This window comes from Protopterus annectens, chromosome 2.part1, assembly GCF_019279795.1.
Source record: "Protopterus annectens isolate FY-2018-M chromosome 2.part1, PAN1.0, whole genome shotgun sequence".
Taxonomy (NCBI): Eukaryota; Metazoa; Chordata; order Ceratodontiformes; family Protopteridae; genus Protopterus; species Protopterus annectens.
Window position 1 is genome coordinate 1,350,684,457 of NC_056729.1, and position 23,262 is coordinate 1,350,707,718.

The following is a 23,262-nucleotide window of genomic DNA, read 5'->3' on the forward strand; positions in this document are numbered from 1 at the left end:
GGATATGGGTGCCACCCCAGGGGTGAATTTGCGGTCTCCCACCCAGTTGTCTAGGTTGCTTTTGAATAAGGTCAGCCACGAGCTCTGTTTTACATGAATAGGAAGTCTATTCCAGAAAAGTGGCAGTCTCTGGGAGACATATCTATCTCGCCAGCATGTTCTGTTAATGTCACAGGCTACTCTGAGATCCCTAGAATGAGTGACTCTTGTGCCATTTGACTTATGGATGTGCAAAATTTCCATTAGGGCAGTGTCAGAGATTGCCCTATAGGCCAGACACAAGTCGTTTCTCATCAGGCTATAAGATACAGACTAAAGTGACAGGGCTTTTAGCCTGTCCACGTAGATCATGATTTGGTGTCCCTATATTTTCTAAGTGAAAAATGTCTAGAGGTCTGTACAGTTGCTGCAGGTATCTGGTGAGGTACATGCAAAAGGGTGCATTATACTCTGTTAGCCAATCACGAGCGGACAGATGATCCGCTATGGTGACCCCTAACCAGGAAAAGCCGAAAGAAGAAGAAGTGGTTTGATAAGGGTTGAGTAAAATGGGGTTATAACATCCCTTGACCTGGATGCCTATGCCCTTGCTTATGGGTTGCACTGCACAGAAGGCTTTCCTTACCACTCCAAAAATTGGTGGTCGAAGTTCAGATTGCTATCAACTTGTGCCCCAAGTTTCACACCACTAGGTTGGAGCTGGGGGTGGCTTGTCAATATTGTAGTTTGTAAGGAATTTCATTTTGCCAGAGGGAATAATAATGCATTTTTTTTTTGCATTTAGTTTTATACATTATATAGTAGGAGCTATGGAAACAGCAGATTTCCACATCAACATGGGAAAGCTGATCTTCATTTAATAGTAAAGTGTAGTTGGCATAATGGTTACAGGTACAGGGCTTGATTCTGACCTCAGGTTATTGACTAGGTTTGTAATAGTCTGTAAACTGATAGCTTACCATTTTAGTGACTTCCTCCCTGATATGCTCAAGGTAATGCACATGTGTAGAGAATGCCGAGAAAGATTGGAAGGTGTTCAAATCCAGCATTATGAACAATAACATCCCAATTTTCTGATTTCAGTTCTAGACACACTTGTTGGCATGTTGACTGTTTATTAGGATATTGATTGTATTCTTAATAGTGTAATAGTTACAGAAACAGGACAGTCTCACTGTTGTGCGGCAGTAGAAATTCTTTAGTATGTATTGTGTGTGCATTTAATGTACCAGTGAGTCCCCTGAAGTAGCACAAAATATCTGAAAATGATTGCATTCCTTCCAAAGCAATCACAGTATGTTTAAAAGTAGGTTTGGTCTAATACTTACATGGTGTACTTGGTAACTGCCTTCTATTTTGCCTTCCAATAGCCAGATTTGTATTATTTTATTCTATTTGCAATGTTACTTAATGCTTTTCAGTATGATGTATATTATATCCTTTAGCTGAACCATTTCTAAAAAGACCACCTACCTGTAAATGATAGTTGTGCTCAGACACATATGTTTTTAATAAAAATGTACTCTGATATAAGGAACATCTTTTGTCAGTCTCAGGGGTGCTCTTTTGGTCAGACGTAAGTTTATTGTCTTTTCCTTCCTTTGATAAACCCATTTCATGAGGATGTCGCTGGGTGGCCAATGCAAAAAAATTGCATGAAAATCTCATAGCTTAATCATGTTTTGTTTTCTTGCACAAGTTTTCATACCAAAAATGTATCTTTTAGCCTCAGCTTATGTCCATAAAGACCTAAAGTTAATTACTGTAATGACATATGCATAACAAAATGAATGTGTTAAATAGATGAACAATGATTCTTTTACATTTATATTACAGTTAAAGAACTACACGTTTGCTTAAAGTACTGCTGAACATTTGGGTATATTGAATTAGCTTTCTGTCTCAAAACTTCTTATAGTGAGTGCTGTACATACCCAACTTGGTTATAATGACTATTTGTTTTCTAATCAATGCTAAAAAATACACTGCTTGTCAGACAGTTAGGGACTGCTATCCTGGTTCTGCTTTGCAGTATTAACATGTCAATGGCTTCTGAAGTGAGCTGTGTTGCTGTCTGTAGAATTTATAATTTGCTGCTAGAAGTGGAGTAGCATAGCAGAAAGAGCTGCTTAAGGGCTGTTCAGCTGATAACTGTCTACGTTTGTAAATACTTTTATGTACTCATCGCTGTGACTTACCTACTTATTTCTGGTCAGGGCCATTGTACCGATCCTAGTCAACACATCACATATCAAGTCATCAGATGCCATTTTGAATTAAACAAATTGCTCACCCGCGCTGTGATAAAAGTTTATTTTTATGTAACTATTTAGTGTCTGTAGGGGGCAAGCTCTGCATACCTTAGATGCGCGAACCATGTTTTGAGGGAAGCATCCTTGCAGCTTTCATGTAGGGGTTCCATCCATGGACCCCTAAATGATTTTTGATGAATTCAGAGGTCTCTCCACCTCAGAGCAAGGTCATAGCCTTGACTGGAGTGACCTTATTTGTGATTTATGTGATTTACTCCATTTTATATTATTGGCAAATTGGTTATCATGGAACGGTGTGACCCCCCCAAGCTGTATCCACTCAGGGACTTCTACTTTCTTGTGTCTATCTTCACTAGGTAACCATGCCCCTAAAGTTTAAAAAAGATAAGAGCTTTCTTGCAAGCCAGACGGATCAAAACAAATGTCATTCTCCTCCTTATGGTACACCAATAAGGTGTACAAACAGTGACGTTCACAACCATATGTTGAATAGGGCTCATTGTCGAAATGTCGGCACTTGGAATGCTGAGTGCTAAAAAGATGAAAACAAAAGACAGAAAACACGGGAGAAAAGCAATTTTCAAAAATCACTCTTTTCCTGAAAACTTCTTTTTGTAGGGAGTGCAAGCCCCCCTGCACCCCCATGTGAGGGACAAGCCCCACCAACCCCCCCAAAACTTATATGCACCAACTCTGAGATTGCCATGCCTCTGAGAAAAGGGAAAATTCTGAGAATTGGCATCCTGTACTTAGCATATTTAAGTCTGATCTTTCGGCCATTCAGTCTGTGTATTTCGGGACTTGGTCTTGTGGGTCCTGACATTCCAAAATGGTTACTATCATAATAGTCTGACTTTTTTTGATGAATGTTATATTCTGTTCTGTTGTACATTCCTGTGTCAGCAAGTTGAAACCTTTCCATTTTTTAGCAGCAAATCATATATCTCAAACGATGCCTTAATAAAATTCACTTTATGTAGATCTTTGTGCACATGTATTCCTATAACTTGTCTTATTAGAGATTGCTTTCACAACTGAAATGTAGAGCTGTTCATTCCTGCACTAGCTTGTTTGTTGTATATATTTCATATAAGCAAACACGCTTCATGTTCACTTTAAAGATAGCAAAGTTTAGCGACAACTAATTCCAGGCTTTTCACTCTCAAGACAGAGAGTGCAATAAGCTTGACTTGAAACATGCTACTGCCAAGAAAACATAATTAGTAATGTCCTGCTGAAGTCACAGTCTCTTTGATACTGCCTAGCTTGTTAAAGAAGAATGTGGCATTATATCAAGCAGCCATGACCGAGACAAGTTTCCCATTCTGCTACTTTGAAGCATATCATTAACATTTTATCCTGCATCCAAGAATTATCACTTTTTTTTATTTTTAACACTGCCTGCTTGCTTGTAAACCATCAGACCCTGTCTTTGTCTAGTAGCCCATTCATTGTTTTCACCAGCCAACAGCAGACCAACAGGGGTTATCATCCAGGCAGACAACAGTAGTGGTTTGAGTTTTTCCATTTTTCTTCTGTTCTTAGCTCTGCACACATCTGGAGTGGCAAAGGTGAGGGGATGTACAATGAGTTTTCTACAGCTGATGTCCTCTCACTTCCACAAGGGTCATTCTCTTCAAGCAACCCTGTCCATTTCCCTACCTCCACAGTATGAGTGGCCAATGTCCTCTCACTTCCACAAGGGTCATTCCCTTCAAGCAACCCTGTCCCTTTCCCTACCTCCACAGTATGAGTGGCCGATGTCCTCTCACTTCCATAAGGGTCATTCCCTTCAAGCAACCCTATCCATTTCCCTACCTCCACAGTGTGAGTGGCCGATGTCCTCTCACTTCCACAATGGCCATTCCCTTCAAGCAACCCTGTCCATTTCCCTACCTCCACAGTATGAGTGGCCGATGTCCTCTCACTTCCACAAGGGTCATTCCCTTCAAGCAACCCTGTCCATTTCCCTACCTCCACAGTATGAGTGGCCGATGCCTCTCACTTCCACAAGGGTCATTCCCTTCAAGCAACCCTGTCCTTTTCCCTACCTCCACAGTATGAGTGGCCGATGTCCTCTCACTTCCACAAGGGTCATTCCCTTCAAGCAACCCTGTCCCTTTCCCTACCTCCACAGTATGAGTGGCTGATGTCCTCTCACTTCCACAAGGGTCATTCCCTTCAAGCAACCCTGTCCCTTTCCCTACCTCCACAGTATGAGTGGCCGATGTCCTCTCACTTCCACAAGGGTCATTCCCTTCAAGCAACCCTGTCCCTTTCCCTACCTCCACAGTATGACTGGTGGTTTCTCTGGTTTCCACAAAGCTGTCTTCTGTATGTATGAGTCCACGTAACCCCCCTCCCCCTGGAGTGGCAAGAGGGTCATACTCTTCCACTCCTCATCTTCTCTTTTTAGCTCCTCCAGTTATGGGGCCTCAACTCAGCTCACAGTCACCTTGGACATAGACAGGGCTGCATCCCTTTGAGCATAGATCCAAGCCAACAATCATCAGGCTATTAGCTCCTACACTAAACAGGTTTGTTAACTGCAGCCTAGAGTTTCAGATGTTACATGTGATCCATAAACATTAGGGGTGTAGGACAGTCATTATGCCCTCAAGCATTTCACTGTGACTTTAGTCTGTTTTGATAGCAGATGTTTTATTAGAAGAAAAATTAAAATTATGCAACTTTTTATCTTAATTTACTATATGGTGTGATCTTACAGTGCTCTTTCTCTGCTGCCATGTGTATCAGTGAAATATATCTAGGAGAATTAACATTATGGGTTTAAATTAGTTTTGCTTGTACCCTCAACTTCGGTTATGCTGCATTTGATGACATTACTCAGGATGTCAGCAATATCTGGCATAACATGCTGGCATGTACACTTAACACTTATTTTCATAATGCTACTATGCAAAGTGAAACTACAGTCTTCAGATTTAGAAGTTTCATCTTGCAGGTTTTGGAAAGAAACACTATAACGTTTGTTTAATTCAGATGAGTGAAGGACTACTGGAAACAGTACAATTAATTCTATATAAAAAAATTCTGGATTCTAGGCATTATCATCTGAAGACATGGGAAGATGGCTAGGCATAATACTAGCTGAAACCGGTTCTTCTGCTGACCCTGGAGCACTGCACTATGATTACATTGACGTGGAAATGACAGCAAATGTGATACAGACTGCCAAACAATCCTTCTGGTAAGAAATCATTTATGTTATGCTTGCTAAAAACGTTCCTAGTATCTTTAACATCTTTATTTGAGGCACAATCATGGCAGAGCATTATTTCATTCAGGCATTTAATTGCAAGGCAGGTAATCAGCTGCAAAAACAAAGTGAAAATTAAGAAAAGGGAACATAATTTATAACAAATTTGGCCATTCATAATTTTCATCATGCAACGTGAAAGCCAGCATGACTTCAATCATGACTTACTAAATAATCTTGAAATGTTAGTATTGTCAGCTTTGCTGCCAGTAGCTACACAGCTGCACATAGTAGATTTACTGTCAATTGTAAAAAGGCCAGAAGTTGTTGTAGAGATACTGGGAATGCAGACTGTTGATTCTTTACTTACCAGCCAATCAAAATTCTGTATGTGGACAAGAAACAGTCTCTATATAGAGCTTGATGGCACAGTATCATTCTTAATATCGTTGCAGTCAAGAAGGCCCTTTTATTGAGCATAGTAAGAAATCTAATATAGCAGGGATGTTATCTAAATGTGACAATTTTAATTTATTTAGCTATATGATACTAGGTAAGGGTGATTGTTCATCTGGCACGCCAGCAGTTCAGCAATAATTAGTAATATAAGATCATAGGAACATGGTCCTTTAGAAGCCCAGCCATACACACCTTTATACACACTTAAAAAGCTCTTGCTACCTTTTATGAGAACTTATTACTGACCACTTTCCAAGCCAATTAGGGTCAGACATGATAGCCCTTGTGTAAATTTGTCTACCCATCTAGTCATCAATATTATCCATAAAAGCAGGTGAAGTAGTACTCTGATTGACCTGTAGTGGTCACTTATTCCATTGGCTGGGAATATGTTGAGTTAGGTACCTTATGACATTCATGACAAGTTGGGTAGAAGAGGACTACATTGCACATTATTAGTCAGGTAAGAGAACAGATGAAGTATGGAATATAAGACTAAAGCTGAGTACACCTGCTTCCTCATATCCATCGCAGCATGCTCAATACTGACCCTAATACAGTGGGTGGTAATTATACATCCATCATAACATGCTCAATACAGACCCTAATGCAGTGGGTGGTAATTATACATCCATCACAGCATGCCCAATACTGAACATAATACAGTGGGTGGTAATTATACATCCATCATAACATGCCCAATACAGACCCTAATACAGTGGGTGGTAATTATATATCCATCACAGCATGCCCAATACTGTACCTAATACAGTGGGTGGTAATTATACATCCATCACAGCATGCCCAATACTGAACATAATACAGTGGGTGGTAATTATACATACATCACAGCATGCTCAATACTGAACCTAATACAGTGGGTGGTAATTATACATCCAACACAGCATGCTCAATGCCGACCCTAATACAGTGGGTGGTAATTATATATCCATCATAACATGCCCAATACTGACCCTAATACAGTGAGTGGTAATTATACATCCATCACAGCATGCTCAATACCGACCCTAATACAGTGGGTGGTAATTATACATCCATCACATCATGCCCAATACAGACCCTAATACAGTGGGAGGTAATTATACATCCATCACAGCATGCTCAATGTTGTTTGTCTTTCGGCTTTTCCCGGTAAGGGGTCACCACCACAGCAGAGCTCCAGTCCGCTAATGATTGGCAGTAGATTTTTTCCGAAACGCCAAGGTGCCAGCTCGACACTCAACCTTCAACGAAGGCATGCCCATTTACGCATGCATGTCTTTCGAACGCTACCCAACCGTGGGGAGGACATGCAGACTCCACACAAAAGGCACTCCCAAGCCCAGCAGAGAATCGAACGGGAGAACCTCTTGCTGTGAGGTAACAATGCTACCGCCGTACCACCGCGGCAAACATGTCCAATACTGAACCTAATAGAGTGGATGGTAATTATACAAAGTCTCACAAGCTGCATGGAGGGTGAAATGTTAACTCCTACCCACTGGAAGTGCGTTTCATGTAATAATTTTTTTGTTTTCATTGTATAAGCAATTGTCTATCACAGCTTGTTAATATTTTTCCTGCAACTGAGGCTGTTTTAACTGTTTTTTTAAGAATATGGGTATCTGTCTGCAGTGGTTCTGTTGGATACTGTTCTTTTTTTTTTTTTGACTACTACATAGAAAAGTTGTGGTAAATATTTGTTTTGAAAATTGTACTTTTTTGAAAAATGGTACCTTTCTTACTTACAGATTATGTTTAGTATGTCAACTACTATTTTTTACTTATGTGTTATATAAGGAGTGAATTCTATTGAACTGATGTAGTATATTCTGTTCCATCATAATTTTTTTCACTTATTTTTCTCCATATGTCTTCCATACTTCTCAACCTCTCAGAGCACAAAATCTGGACAACACCATAAATAGTGGAGGGTGGAGGCCCAAAAATAGGGACACTTTTTAATATTGCTCTTACAAACTGTGAAAGTTGATAGAATAACAGGTTTTGCATGAACGTGAATTTCCTGAAGGGTAAGAAGTCTGAAAGTTAAATGTCTATTATTATTTCCTGACTTCAATCCTCAATGATTTACCAATGATTTGCCAGAAAACCACAATTTTATGAGAAACAGACAAAAAATATGAAGCAAAAATCTGGACTTTCTGCGAAAATCTGAACAGTTGAGAGATATGATGTCTTCATCCAGCCTTCTATCTTTACTCACTTGAGCATTCAAAGTTATAGTTATTGCAGAATTAAAATATCTTTCCAGTTTAGATGAAGCACTCTCAGAGAGACACCCAAGAAACCTCCTGGCTAACATTAGTGGTTAGGGACCATTTACTTATGTGTCTATTTAATTATCTCCATACTGGTAACTGATTTAGTTGGGAGACCCGAGACAGATTTTGAAATGTATAGGGGTAATTTGGGCTGGACACTGGGGAAATGTCCTAGTGTTAGCTTTGAAAAAACTGTAAACTGTAAAGGAGAGAAGCACAGTAAATTAGAAATGGAAGAGTGATAGGTCATGAAGAATCAAAATATTTAATATGCAGAAAGAGAAGCATCCACAGTTATGCAAATTGCGGAAATTGTTGCCAAAGGCTTGCCGTATCATGCAGTAAACCATCTGAATGTTACATCTGTGTTAGTCACAAGTCACTTTGGAGTAATATGATAGAGAGAATCCTGAGTGAACTAAGAAGCCTTATACAGACGTATTTAGAATGTGAAGGGATGGAAAAACTTTAAAAGATACAAAGCTGATGGGAGCAAAAGGAGTTCCTAAAGGAAGTGGCACAGATGTAGCAGGTGCAAAATAAAAGTAAATAAAAAATGAGCCCAATGTGTATACTATTAGTTTCAATAAATGAAATGGAATGTACTGCATCTAAATTTGAAAGAAACATTTTTGCTCAGATTTAAACTGGACAAAGTATGAATATACCTCAGAAGTGATATTGTAGATCTAAAGAAAATTAAGAAGGTTTAGAGAAGCTGAAGATTCAAAAAGAGAAACAGCAAAAAGTGAAACAGAATACCTTGAATATAAAAGTAAAAAGAAAAAAAGAATGAAATGGAGCACTAAGTTACTGACTGAAAGTTGAGATGTAGAGGCAGAATTACAAGTCACAGAGAAGAAACATAATTCGTTTACCCAACCTTTTATTTAATGGAGTACACAGAGGTAATTTAAGTAGAGGGGTATACTTACAATGTCTTGTATTTTTGTAATAAAATGTCTGTTTTAAACTTAACTGAATACTATGAACAGGTAAGCTATGTGGATAGAGAGATCAGAAAAAATAATTCTAATTGAAAATGTGTAAGTTGTGTGTGATTTACTAATTTTCATACAGACTGTAAGACAGAAAAATAATCTGAACAAGAAAAAAGTAGCAAAGAAAAATAAGAAAAAGAAGCGACAAATAATATAGAGGAACATGGGTTTTTTAGTGGTAAAGAAAGGCATGAACACACTGAAAGGTAGATAAGCCTGACCCTGTGGCACAGAGGAATGGAATTCAGACTGTCGCCAAGGGAATCCATGTTCAACTAACAGCACATGTGCTTAGTGGAACGAGCATCCGAGGATGATCTAGAGTGGTTGATGCCAGCTTATTCATCCTTGATCATGGAATGTGAGGCGACAATGTTAACCGCTGCACCACTGCACCACCCAAATTACAAATTACAGATGAGACAACACCTTTAATAATCTTGGCTGTGTACAGGCACCTCACCAGTAAAACTACAAATTACAGTGTATATTACTTGACATAACAATGCCAACAGTTTAGTCTGTGCATTCATCCATGGTTTGGCACCTGTGTCGATAATGGACACAGGCAGCCTGTAAATGGTCCATCTCCCAGGCTCCTGCTTGTAAATGTGTCACCTCCCAAGCTCCTGCTTGGAGTTGTCAAGCATACCAGAACTTGTCAGAGTTTTTGGGATGCATGGTTAGACATAAAAAGGCCTTGTGGTCATTCGCCTTGTACACACCTATGAACTTAATGAACCTGTTTTCATTTTGAAAACCCATGCTGAAGCAATTATGAGTCAGTACAAGACTAATAATAATATCCAAATCACAGTCAGCTTCAAACTTAAATAACCATAGGCTAGTAGTTCTGATTAAGAGATGCCAAATAGGAGAGGACCTGACTCTGAACCCTTAGGTACACAATGACTTATCTGCAACACTACCCTCATGGATTCTATCAGACAACCAGTTAGCTGTCCACTGTACAACATAAGCATCTATATTTAGATGTAAAAGCATATCAATAATGTCTGCTTGAGGAAAAGTCTCAAAGGCCTTGGACCAATCCAGATATGATATATGTACTATACAACCACTGTGCACTGCGTCTGTGTCTTTTTCAAAGAAATAAATGAGGTTTATAAAGCAGGGTCTTCCTTTGACAAAGGCAAATTGATGAAGGTCCAGGTTTAAGAGTTTTTCAATGTCCAGATTAATGGAGTCTGAGGTAATATGCTGCATAGCTTTACATATGAGGCTTGTGAGACTAAGAGGTTAATAGTTACCAGGACCCATATTTGGTTCTTCCTTTTGCAATGACATTCATTACTGGAAGGTGTATATAGTTTTGTTTTGTGTGTTTGTACTAAGTTGACAGGTTGTGGAGCTCTCTGTAACTTTAGGCACATGATAATTTTAAATGGGTATTTAAGTAGTGTGGTGAATTTTTTTTATATTGTTCTGATGAAGTTTCTGTAAATTTGAAATGAACGTGCTTAATATGTATTAAAGTTTTTTGGTCGATTTACTGGCATGAGTTTATTCAATTGAACTGCCAGTTTCACTATCGGGTGTAAGATTACGGTTTCTTGTAGCATACATGAATTCTGTTCAAATGTTTGTGGTGTTTTTTCCTGTATCCAGTTTGTTTCAGTTAAGATAGAAAGTATGGCAGCAGTTATAGCTAGTGAGTGATATAAAATGAAAGTGGAATTTGAAAATAGGGCATAAATAAAAGAAACAGAGATATGGTTATGATGTAATAAAAATTAGGAGGGGCTGGGAAAGGTTAAAGTGCTGTAGAATAAAAAAGAATCTCACAGAACATGAAGATGGGCAATTGCAGAGTGCTAAAGCAAAAATAAGGGAGTACCTGGATAATATGCATAGGTTTAGAAAGATTGCTGTCAAGAACTGTTTATTGATAGTAACTCCAGAGCACAAAAACTTTTGGCACAATGACTTAAGCAACAGAAAGTTAAAGGGGTTGTTGCCAAACCTAGGGAGCCTACAACAAGGAAAATAACCACAGATCATGTAGCAGTATTAGAGATACTTTAGAAATTATATGAAAATTTGTATAAAGCCAAGAAGAGAGGAAATCAATAAAAAACATAAATGGAAATATTTAAGACTTAACTATGCTAACGTTAGAGTTAGATGAGAGTCAACAGTCAACAATTAATATAGGAGGAGATGAGATAAAATGGTGGTATATAACCAATCAGCAACAAAGTGTCCAGGAATAGATAGCATTGTAGTGGAAGTTTGGAAGGTAGGAGAGACGAAAGTTACAAAGATCTGGAAGGTGTTGTTTATTTAACAGTATTTTAAAAGGAGGGGAAGCACCAAATTCCTGGAAACAAGCTGTGGTAGCTGTAATGCCAAAAGACTGTAAAGACCTTTCAGATCCAGCTTCATATAGGCCCATTTCAATTTTAAACAATGATTGTAAACTTTTTATGTCTATAATGGCTAAAAGAATGGCAAAGGTGTTACCAAACATGATAGATATGGATCAGTGTGGTTTTGTTAAGGGGAGGCAAACATTTGACAACATTAATATAACAATAATGATACAGAGGTAAGCATAATGTAAAAAAATACCGCATTTGTTTGTGGGTCTTGATGCAGAGAAAACATTTGAAAGAGTATGTTGAGATTTTATGAATAGGGCAATTGAAACATTTGCATTTCCTGATACAGTAAGAAGATTAATTATGCGGATATTTTAGAAATTGGAAGGAAAATCAAAGTGGGAAGGTTCCTCTCTGATAACTTGTGTCTGAGCAGAGGAACCAGGCAGGGGTGTCCTTTTTTCCCTTTGTTATTTGTGTTATATTTAGAACCATTGGCTCAGTTATACATCACCATTTTTATCCCACCTCCTCTTATCCTGACTATTAGTAATTGAATCTCATCTACCTCTAACCTTGGCATATTTAATTCTTCCATATACCTTTCCATTTCTACCTTTTCTTGATTTCTATATCTCTCTGCTTTATACAGACGTTCATAGAATTTCTGAAACATTTCTAATACCACTATGGGATCTCTTGTTAGCTTCCTTATTATAGGCAACCTAAGCATGGCAACAGCCCTTTCTACTTTCTGTTGCCTGAGTCATTGTGCTAAAAGTGTTTGAACTCTAGAGTTATTATCAAAAAACAGCAAACTCATGCATATTCTCAAGGTAATTCCTCTGTTTAACATTCTGCAGTTACTCCTCTTCTTGTTCTGTCATATTCCTTCTACTCTGCAATACTTTAACATTTGTCAGTCTGTCTGTACAATTCTTGTTACTTCTTAACCATATCTCTATTTTTTTTATTTCTACCCTGTTTTTAAACTCTACTTTAATTTTGCCCAACACCCCCAAACTATACTTTCAGAAGAAGTGTATATCTTCTCTAATAGCTCCTGAATAATTTCCACTACCCATTCCTTAAATTCCTCTCTTTTCAACAGACAGGTAGGAAAGCACCAGTGCCTCATTTTTATTTCATTACCCTGTGTTTTTATTTTAGTTATTATTGGCGCATGTTCTGAAATAGTTATTGGGTGTGTATCAAGACTTTCAATTAAATGCACATATTCATGTGAAATGTAAATTCCATCTAGCCTAGCCCAGTTTTTGTATCTTGGGGAATAATATGTAAATTCACTCTGACCTCCTAGTACTGAATTCACATCTTCCATGCCAAATATTTTCATAAATGTGCTCAAAAATCTATCCTTCTTTGTTATTTTTGCCTTCTGGGTCCCTAGACACATATTCACTGCAGGAAATCAAGTTCCAGTCCCCACATGTAAGCAATATTCCTTTCTGAAAGCTGATTATTTCTCCCATAATTTTCTTAAGTGCCATTATAGCAGTTTTAGATGGAATGTAAATACATGTCAGTATAACCCTTCTCCCTTGCCAGTAGCCACTTAATACTACAAATCTATCATTATTATCTTTTTATGTTCTTCTATCAGTATTGGCGCTCTTCTTGCAATTAATATAAGTACACTTGTTTTCCTTTGTCCCATGTATTCAGCTAAATAATCATCCTGAAAACCTTTATTTATCAAATTTACATTTTCAATTCAATTCTTTCCAAGTGTGTCTCCTGTAGCATAAATATTTGCACTCTAATTTTTAATATAGTTTACTATTTTTCTTTTTTGTATTTATGTGTGAGAGCACTGACATTTAAAGACAGTACAGAAAGCATCATTGTATTAGAAAGTTATTATTCCAACCTTTTATGTGTAACAGCTTTTTTGTTAAGTGTCTAGATCCAGCTTTTGTGTTACATGCTTACACTGTTTGGCAGGTTGATCTTTCATATAATTGGTTCTTGTCATATCCATTTGAGCCTGTGCCACTTTTTACAAAACTAATACAAACACACTCCAATACCCCTCTAAAACCTATTAACATAATACTAACACACATAACTATGTACATATTCAGATTTTGAAGTTTTATCCTCCAAATAGGAAAAAGTGTCATAAACTGATAGCTACACTAACAGAATTGAGTTAACCTAAAATAAAGGTTATCCATGCTAACACACATGGCACAACCTGTGCTTCTACTAAGTTCTGTCTGGTTTTGTCTTATCTTTATAGCTCTCCAATCTGTGAAAACATGTGAATGATTTCAGAAAACATTATCTCCTAGCCATTTGTCTTTATCAGATTGTCTCACATGGAGACATGAGGTCCATATACAGAGTTGCTACAAAGCTACACTTATTTGCTAGAAAAAAAGCTTTATAACATTAAATGTTCTTTTTCATTTACTTGCTTTCTTTTAAACCTGTTACTAGATCAAGCTAGGGGCTTTAATCCAGTCATTTTCCTATGCGGGAATGAGAAAAAGTACACCAGTTTTTATTTTGTCATGCTCTTTTGACCAGATTTTTCTTGTTTTTTCACATTGCAGTGCCTACATGTCTTAAAAATGAACATGGAGAAAGAGAGAAAGGATTAGAAACAGGGGCAGCTGTTTATATTACTATGCCTGTTACACTTAAAAATAATGGAGAAAACATTATAGTATGCATCAAATTTCATGCACTATAAATTATTACTATTAAGAAGAAAAATTGTTATACTTAAAGTTAAATTTCTCCTTCCTCTTCCTATGGCCTAAGTATTTTTTCTGAATATTAATGAAATGAAGTAGGGCATATGCTTTAGAGTCCCCTACAAGTTTACCAAAGTTCAAAAAGTCCAATATTTCCAGATTTTCTTGTTCTGTCATGTTTCGCAAATATAATTATTGTTTTCTAATGCTACATTTGTCAATTTCCAATTTACTGGTTTTATTCCTGTTCATCTCCATCTCCTAAATCCTGTCTCTGCTTCATTTCCAATGAGCACTAGATTCTTTTAGTCAACTTCTGTGCTTTTTTTCTTTCTGTCAAGCATTTTCTGTTGAAACATTGGAAAATATTTCACTGGTACCATGTCTCTGTGGCCTTTATTACTAGAAAAACAAGAAAGCAGAATCTCCTTATGTTTCACAGCTCACCTTTTGTTGGATAAACTTTTGTATTTCCTCCTTAGCATGTACGTAATATTTTGAGGATAGCTGAGTACAGCAGTTTGAATCTCATGCCTGCTTCTTGACATCCTCTGAAGAGTGGAGTAAATTTACTCCTCTTCTGTCTAGTGTACAGTGAGTAATCATTCTCCACAGACATACTGCTGTCTGCCAGTTTTAGAACTTTCTCCTTCTGCCACAGTGTGGCTGATTCAGCTCCTTCTGCTGATAGGATTGCATCTTTATTATTAAAGATCTAGGTTGCTTTCTTGTAGCCAGGTTTGGAACATACACACAATGTGCTCTTTCAGTTAACAATTCCTGTTGTAGAATACCAGCCCAGCTGCTTATTTGTGCTTTCATAAAATTAATACAATCTGTTCCTTACAACTTCTCAGGTACAGCAGAAAATCTCAGGTTTCCCCTATATGATCTGTCCTCTAATTATATTATTTTTTTAAACCTCTCTTCTTGAGCAGTCTCATATTCAGCCAACCTTTTATTCATTTCAACCTCTGATTTTTGCAGTTTTATCACCTCATCGGAATATCTATTTAAAGCTTCTTCCATTTTTCCTGCCTTTTATTATATGAGTTGATATACTCCATCAGTGTTTTATTTATTTTAATGTGTGTCTGTGTGCAGTTGTCTTATACTTTTCTCTAGATTACCAGAAGTCATATCTGGAGCTTGCACTGCTTTTTCCAGAACAGCTGCAGTATGCTTCCCAGTCACTGTTTGTTTTTTCCTCACCTTTTGTAGCTGGTTTTCTTTCAGGTCCTCTATATTTCTTTTTTCCTGGCATCCAGGCAATGGACTTACTAGCCAGTTACTGAAATTTACCTAGAACTATAAGTCCATTGGTTTTCTCTTCTGAGTTTTGGTTTTCACACTGGGAGAACTAGCATTAAACTGTTACTCAGTGTGCAGCCATCTTGGAAGTTCCCTTTGAACCCGGATCCTTATGGAAAAGAACAACAGACATACAGAATATTATATTCATAAAGTAGCAGAAAGTATATTAAAACTAAGCTAACACAGGGATGGAGAAAGGAGATCCTGCCAATAGTGATTATAGCAAGCAAGGGTAAAAAAATACAGTTAGCAAGGGGTTGGAATTTACTGGGGAAGATTGCAAAGGAAACAAGGTATTGGGAACAAATAATTAGAGAAGAAGGGTATTAGAATAGGAAGAGGTCAAAAAGACATTTGGACTGCAGGCTAGAGATTGCATTCCCTATCAGGGATTGATATCAGAGTATAGGCAAAGAGAAAGTGATAGGGCAATCTTAAATAAAAGACATGCACTGGTTGAGTTTTTAGTTGAATCTAGAACAGAAACTGCTGTTAAAAAGGGATAATTAGTAGGGCATATAAAATATTGCATGGCAACTATAGGAATCAATTAAGTGAGGTTATAAAAGATTGGGAAGAAAGATTAGATAAACAATTCACAAAAAAGAATGGAAGGATATAGGCATGGCTCCGAAATATGCAACAAAATCTAGAAGATTTAGGATATTTGCCTGGAAGTGTTTGTATAGGTACTTTTATACCCCAAGCAGACTCCAGGTAAGTTTTCCTCAAGTAGATGGTGAATAATGAGCATTACAGGGAGGAAAGAGTCACCTAGGCGCATATTTTCTTGGAGAGTAGTGAGTTGGCAGACTTTAAAAATTACCTGCAGAGTAGCCTGTCAGGAATACTGGGTGAGCAAATGAGTGTAACTAAGGAAATCATTTTTGGAGTTGGTATACAGGATCTGAATTGCCTACATAGAGTACGGCCTGGATACATTTAATTTTGATGACTGCCAGAAAAGCAATTGCTAGAAAATGGAAATGAAAGTCTAAACATACTATACTTTAAGTATGGAATGTTGTAATAGACATAAAAAACAAGAAGTGGGATCTTAAAAAAGGGTCAGAGGTAAATTACATAGAACAACATGGAAGCTGTGGGAAAAATACATGCAGAAAAATGTTTTTGAATAGGAATGAAGGTTAAGACAAGGCATGAATTGAACAATGTATGCAATGCTGGCCTGATTATATTCTATAGAACAATATATGTGATTTATAATGTTTGTAAATATGAATGTGTTAATATGGTTTGATTATTTCTATATACATGCAGGCTTGCCTATGTCACAAGTGACAATTCAATAAAGGTGTTTTTTTTGAAAAAAAAGTGAAAGAGTGGCTACCAGAGCTTTGTCTTTACTGCTCCAATTGTTGATAGACCTTGAGATTTCCATTTCATTTTTTCCAGCATTTATATAGCCTTCTATCTTTAGAAACTGGACATACTTTATAATTTAAAGCCATCCTGTTTTACCATTTGTTGGTACATTAAACCAAATACAATAAACATATTGTTTTGATGAGAGCACATTTCCTTTAAGATATTTTCAATAAAATCTGCAATGTAAAACCCATTCTAATCCTGACTAATAAAGCCTCCTACATGCCTCTTTGGTGTTGTTTGTCTTTCGGCCTTTCCAGGTTAGGGGTCGCCACAGCGGAACTCCGGTCCGGTAATGATCGGCAGTTGGTTTTTATGGTGTCGAGTTTCCAGCCAGATGCCCAACCTTCAACGAAGGCACGCCCATTCAACGCATGTCTTTCGAAAGCCCACTCGACCGCGGGGAGTACATGCAGACTCCACACAGAAGGCACTCCCAACCCAAGCCGGGAATCGAACGGGAGAACCTCTTGCTGTGAGGCAACAACACTACCGCTGCACCACCGCAGAAGTACTCCCACATGCATCTTTACAACGCCTAAATACCTAAATCACTTTTCAGCTGTCAAATTCCACAGAGCCATTAGCTTGGAAAGACAAGAAGAGAAACATATATTGAAGGGCTACACCCAGAATACAGACACAGACACACATACATGCACACAACTATGCAGTTGAAAATAGCTTGTTCAAAACTAATACATGATAGCAACATTGTGGGCTTCAGTTTTAATTTTAAATTTTAAGTGCAGTACAGAGAAACAGAAGATTAAAATGTAGAATTTTAATAGAATGAAGTAATCTAATTTGCTTGACAATTTTGTGCATTCACACTGAAGGCTTAGCATGAAATTTCTAATTGTGATATAAATAAGAGGATGATGACATGGAAAAAATGAATATCTTGATAACCATAATGTCAAAAATGTAGCTGTGAGGGAGCAGAAATAAAACTTTTAAGTGGAAAGCAAATTTATATTCAAGCTACAAATGGAAGGGTTTTAGAAGAGTATTTTTATCTGTACAAGCTAAGTAAATGCAATAGATGTGGAATGTTAAAGCATTCTCTAATTAATGTAAACACTGGTATTAGGAAAAAAAGTTGAAAAGAGGTGTGGCAGAGAGAGAGAGAGTTGGCATGCTTTAATATTAGTTGAACACTCAATTTTTAACGCAAAGTTTTCTAAATTGCATTTCTATGAAACAGGCACAACAGAAATGTGATTTGTCAGAAGCACACTATTTTAAAAATCCTGCTGGTAACTGTCAATCTATTCTGCTCAGCCCAATGACACGTGACAGTTTCCAAAGATGTAGCAACCTTTGAATTGTTACAGGGTAATAATACCCTTTCAGTTGTCTTGGAATTGTGATTTAAAATCTTACTAAGATAGTATATTTATTAGAGAACATTTTAGAAACAAAGTAACAGAACTATGTTAAACAAACATGTTTCATTAAGGAAAGAAAAATTAGACTTCAGAGTTGACAACAATGGCATATTATCACAAGGCACTTACTCAAGAGGCATTGGCACCTCCAAGAATGGGAAAAGAGTGTGAACATCCATATTCAACAAGTTTTTTTCAAGTTTATTTATGTGTTATATTAGGTTTACCTTTATTGTACATGGCAGTTTAAGATATCAGGTACTAAGAAGGTCCAGCAACAGTTTTTGTTACATTGTATATTACTCATGAGTATAGCTTAAACAGCATGGCATTTTCTCTATCCAAATGCATTCCTGACAATGGTGGCAATGAAATACTTGTCCTGGAATGATTAACATGAATGTTGCCAGATTATCACCAGTTTCTGATTAGAAAATGTTGTGTGTGTGCTGCTTCATGGATTTTTATGACATTAGCCATACTGTTAACAAAAGATGTATGTTTATTAGTAATACTTTTTTCTAAAGCTGCTCTTTTGCCATACCATGGCTGTTTAGAAATTAAACAGCTAATCATGCAATATTTTTGTTAAATTTTGCTTTTTTCCAGTTTTATGAGCAGACGAGCTATATCTCCGAATCCTTACATGGACAACCCAGTAAATGGCTATGCTTACCCCAGTGGAACAGCACTTCATTATGATGACGTCCCCTGCAGGAATGGATTAGTAAGGCTTTCTTATATGGTAGTATGTACTTGGGAGTGAAAGCATTTTTATATAGCCTTCTCATCTGTAGTAATAAATCACAAAGAAATGTTTGTTTCTTCTCTTGTCTTTCTAAGCATGTTGCCTGTCTAAATCTTGCTGATCAATGCAGAAACGTTTTTTAAAAATCTAAACACACTGACAAATACATCAAATATCCGGTGTTTTTGATTAAGTAGATAATATCATAATTATTAGAGGTTTTGTTTCTCTTCTCAGTTTTTTTGTATAATGTCTTGAATTTATACTCTGCAGTAGTATGTATATCACTGTCATAATTAACATCAGTTTAGTCATATAATATGACTTTGAAAGGGACATTTCTGTCACATCCTCAAATGATTTTGGACAGGTAATTTTGCTTCTTTACCCTCTTAAAATGTTAGAGTGGTGTATTTGAATCTTTTCTGCTTCTCTTGTGATAGTGTGTCACAGTGAGCCCTAAATCATAAAATCTGTTATGGATAGGATATGGAAGGTTGTATTACTGCAGTTATAGAGCTGATGTCATGAAGTAATTGGCTGCAATCAATGGTCATTATGCTATGTCATTATGCTATGTTTTGACTTTGAAGGATTATGTGGCGAATACTGACTGAGTGTGAGGCTGGTAAACAATATTGTTACCTTTTCTGTATTTCTGTATTTCATGGAAACCGGTCTCAACACTGGTATTGAGGATGAGTTTGCTAGCAGACATATTCTTGTGAAATATCTGACTGTCTGGATTAACCTATATTTAGTCAGTGCATTACTGACATGCATTTTTGTATGTATTTAATCATTCAACCACATTATCAACTTCTTCCATGGAAAAGACAGTACAGTTGTGTGAGAACATACTGTAACAACAGATGTCCAACTAATTACTGTTGCAGAATTATTAACCTATGCCAAAGACATCCACGCATCCAGTCAGCATACCAAAGCCTGGGTGCCCTCCCTTGAAGCTGTACATCCAAGGTATGTGCTGTGAATCCGACATATGATCTCAGCCCACCAGAAGCAAAAGTATATAAATGATGTATGGAGGCAAAATACCTTACAACTTACTTGCTGTAAGCCAAGACCTGGACTCTTGCTTAAGTGCTGGTTTGTCAGTCATATGATTTGTGCCACTTCCTGTTCCATTGGGTAGATAAGTATACTTACATATTTCATCAGTCTTGTACATGTCGTCAAAGACAGGGAAATGTGATTGTGGGAGGCAGAGTCCTCAAAGAGATCATCAGTCTAAATGTTTGTTATGCCTGGGTACTGAGCTTTATAGGAAATCTTCTATTGTGTCAAGCATCTGTGCCTAAGACTTTGTGTAGTCCTCTGTTTCCTTTGAAAATTTGCATTGAGAACCAGAAACTTAACTCAATTGCTCAGGGTAAAATGGTATGCAAGTCCTCATTAGCCGATGCCCCTTTGATACTGCAAAAGCAGGCAAAAAAGCTTAAAGTGGAGATGTCTAACATCTCTGTTTTGTCTCTTGATGAGGCCGTGGACCATCTGGCTACTCTGTTGTTGCTGTTGCTTCTGCAACCCTGACCCTGTTGGAGGCTGATATCCACAGCTGTCTTCCATGTCTGACCAGTCGTCCACTTTGGTAGACAAGAGGCAACCATGGTTTATTATTTTAGAGAGAATGACTGCCATACCTCAAATCTTAGTTAGGGAAGAAGTTTCTGGTACATTGTCTGAGGTATGTCAGAGCTCAGTGACTCCTAGCTTAGTAAGGCAGACTTTGGATCTAAAAAACAGAAGACTAAACACACGGTTTCTTCTTATATGGAGCCGTTTAAAGATGCTTGTGTCTTTAAAACAGACTTCTTATATTCCTGCTACTGCTACCTCTCCCATTTCTTCTCCTTCTTCTCCCTTTAAAAGGGATAGGATAGAATCTGAAGACGAGGAGGAGTCTGATTCAAATGGGAATGATTCTTTGTCTTATTCTTCCCTAATTCATTGTCCTGTTACTTATAGTTCAGGTGGAATAGATAATGTATCTCCTAATTCCCCTATGGAGGCGCTTTCCTTTGGGGACACCATTGTGAAGATAATGTAGCATTTTAAGTAGGAAGTTTCTCACTTGTTTCACATCCAGAACAGGTATTATGCTTTGCTGGAAATAGGTGTGCCTAAATCTTTGGCCATTCCCGTTTTAGAGGCCTTGTTGTCTTTTCAATGAGAAACCTTCTAAGCTCCTAATTTCCTCTATTGATTTGCCTACAGATAAAGATAGTAGAGCAATTGATAGATATTGCAAAAAAATTTATATTTCTGTCACTTTAGCTTTTAGTGCTGTAAATTATCCTTTTGAGCAGATCCAGGTGAGATCCTCACAAACTAATGTTAAAGAGAGATGTCCTTCTGGACCTTGCCCATCAGTGGGGTACTCCATAATTAGATCTTTTTGCTTCCCTACACAACATACAGCTAAGGATATTTTGTTCAAGACCATCATGCCCTTGAAAAGATTGGGAATAGAGATTAGCTATGCAATTCACAAAGAAACAATGGAAGGGCATATGCATGGCTCCCAAATAAGCAACAAAGTCTAGAAGATTTAAGATTTTCTGGAAGAGTTTGCATAAGTACTTTTATACCCCAAGGAGACTCTATAAAGAATTTGTCCATAGGTAGAGTGCAAATGTTGGAGGTGTGATGGGAAAGAAGGAGGTAACTGGGAACATATGTTTTGGGAGTGGAATGAGTTGGCAGAGTTTAAAAATTCCCTACAAAGTACTCTGGGAAGAACGCTGTGTGAGAAGATGAGTATAACTAAGGAAATTATTTTTTTTTTTTAGCTGGAATACAGGATCTGAATAGCCTAGACATAGTAACACCTTGTTAAGTTTAATTCTGATGGCTGCCAAAAAAAAGCAATCATTGGAAAATGGAAATTAAAGTCGAAAATAACTCTGCTTGAATAAGTGAATATTGTAACACAGCATAAAGAATAGGAAGTAGGAGCATTAGCAAAGGTTAGGAGTAGGAGTAAATTATATAGAAAAAAAATGGAAATTGTGGGAACAATACATGCAGAAAAATCTTTTGAAGGAAGGATGCATTTTAAGACAAGGCAGGAATTGAATAATTTATGTCATATGTTTAGATTATATATCACATGTATTGTTATATATTCTGTAATGTTTGTAAATGGGAACTTGTTAATATAGTTTGATTACTTTTATGTAACTGTACATTTGCCTATGTCACAAGTGATAATTCAGTAACGGTGTTAAAAAAACTAGCATACCCTCAGGCATGGAGAATAGACATAACAGACACCATGGCCTTTCCTAGGAAAAGGCTCTTTTATGCTATCCCTCTTTTTCCTTTGATTTCAAAAATCCCTCGCAAGATCAAGAAGAAGGACAAAAGAAAAATCTTGTTAGTGACTCCTTTTAGGCCCAAAAAGCATCAGTATTACCTCACAGGATGTACTTACTTTCACAGAACAACAGCTCCCTGATATTTCCAAGCCTTCGAATGTGACTCTTTGGTGAGAGAATTTTAATTCCTTTTAGGGGCACCAATTCTCTAAAGATGTGCTTAAGGTTTTACTGGAAGCTAGAAAACCAAATGCTAGAAAATATTCTGTCACCAAATGGAAGAGGTCTTCTCTTTAGTGCCATAGAGGGAATCAGGACCTTTATCAGATGGATATTTCTAACATTCTGGTTTATTGGTGTGAATTGCACAATGCTGGGCTTTTAATTACTTCTGTTAAAGCTCATCTGTCAAGCTTTTCTGCTCGTATTCCTTTGGATTCATCAGTGCCTTCTAGACTTGAGGTAAAACAAAACGTTTTTGAAAGGTGTTTTTTATACTGGAATACCAAGAAAGGCTATACTTCCTTCTTGGGATTTGAACTATGTTTTGGAAAAGCTTACTATATCCCCTTTTGCACCTTTTGCCTCTGCTTCTTTGAAGTTTTGTACTTGTAAAACTGTGCTGTTAGTGGCTTTGACTTCTGCTAACTGAGTTTCCGAGTTGCAAGCCTTAATGGCTGCTCCACCTTTTCTCATCTTTTGTAAGGATAGAATTATTGTATATACGAATCATGTTATACCAAAAGAGATTAATGAGCTCTCCTTGAATCAGACAA

At 37.3% G+C, this 23,262-nt stretch overlaps 1 protein-coding gene across 2 annotated transcripts in view; it reads left to right on the forward strand.

The window, feature by feature from the left end:
• The window catches only part of AFAP1 (actin filament associated protein 1), a 1,391,048-nt gene that overhangs the window by 1,229,756 nt on the left and 138,030 nt on the right, over positions 1 to 23,262 (forward strand). For both annotated transcript variants that reach the window (XM_044062808.1, XM_044062809.1), the window contains exons 11-12: positions 5,339 to 5,484; positions 19,007 to 19,124. In XM_044062808.1, the coding sequence (XP_043918743.1) occupies positions 5,339 to 5,484; positions 19,007 to 19,124 (264 nt within the window). The remainder of the gene's footprint in view (positions 1 to 5,338; positions 5,485 to 19,006; positions 19,125 to 23,262) is intronic.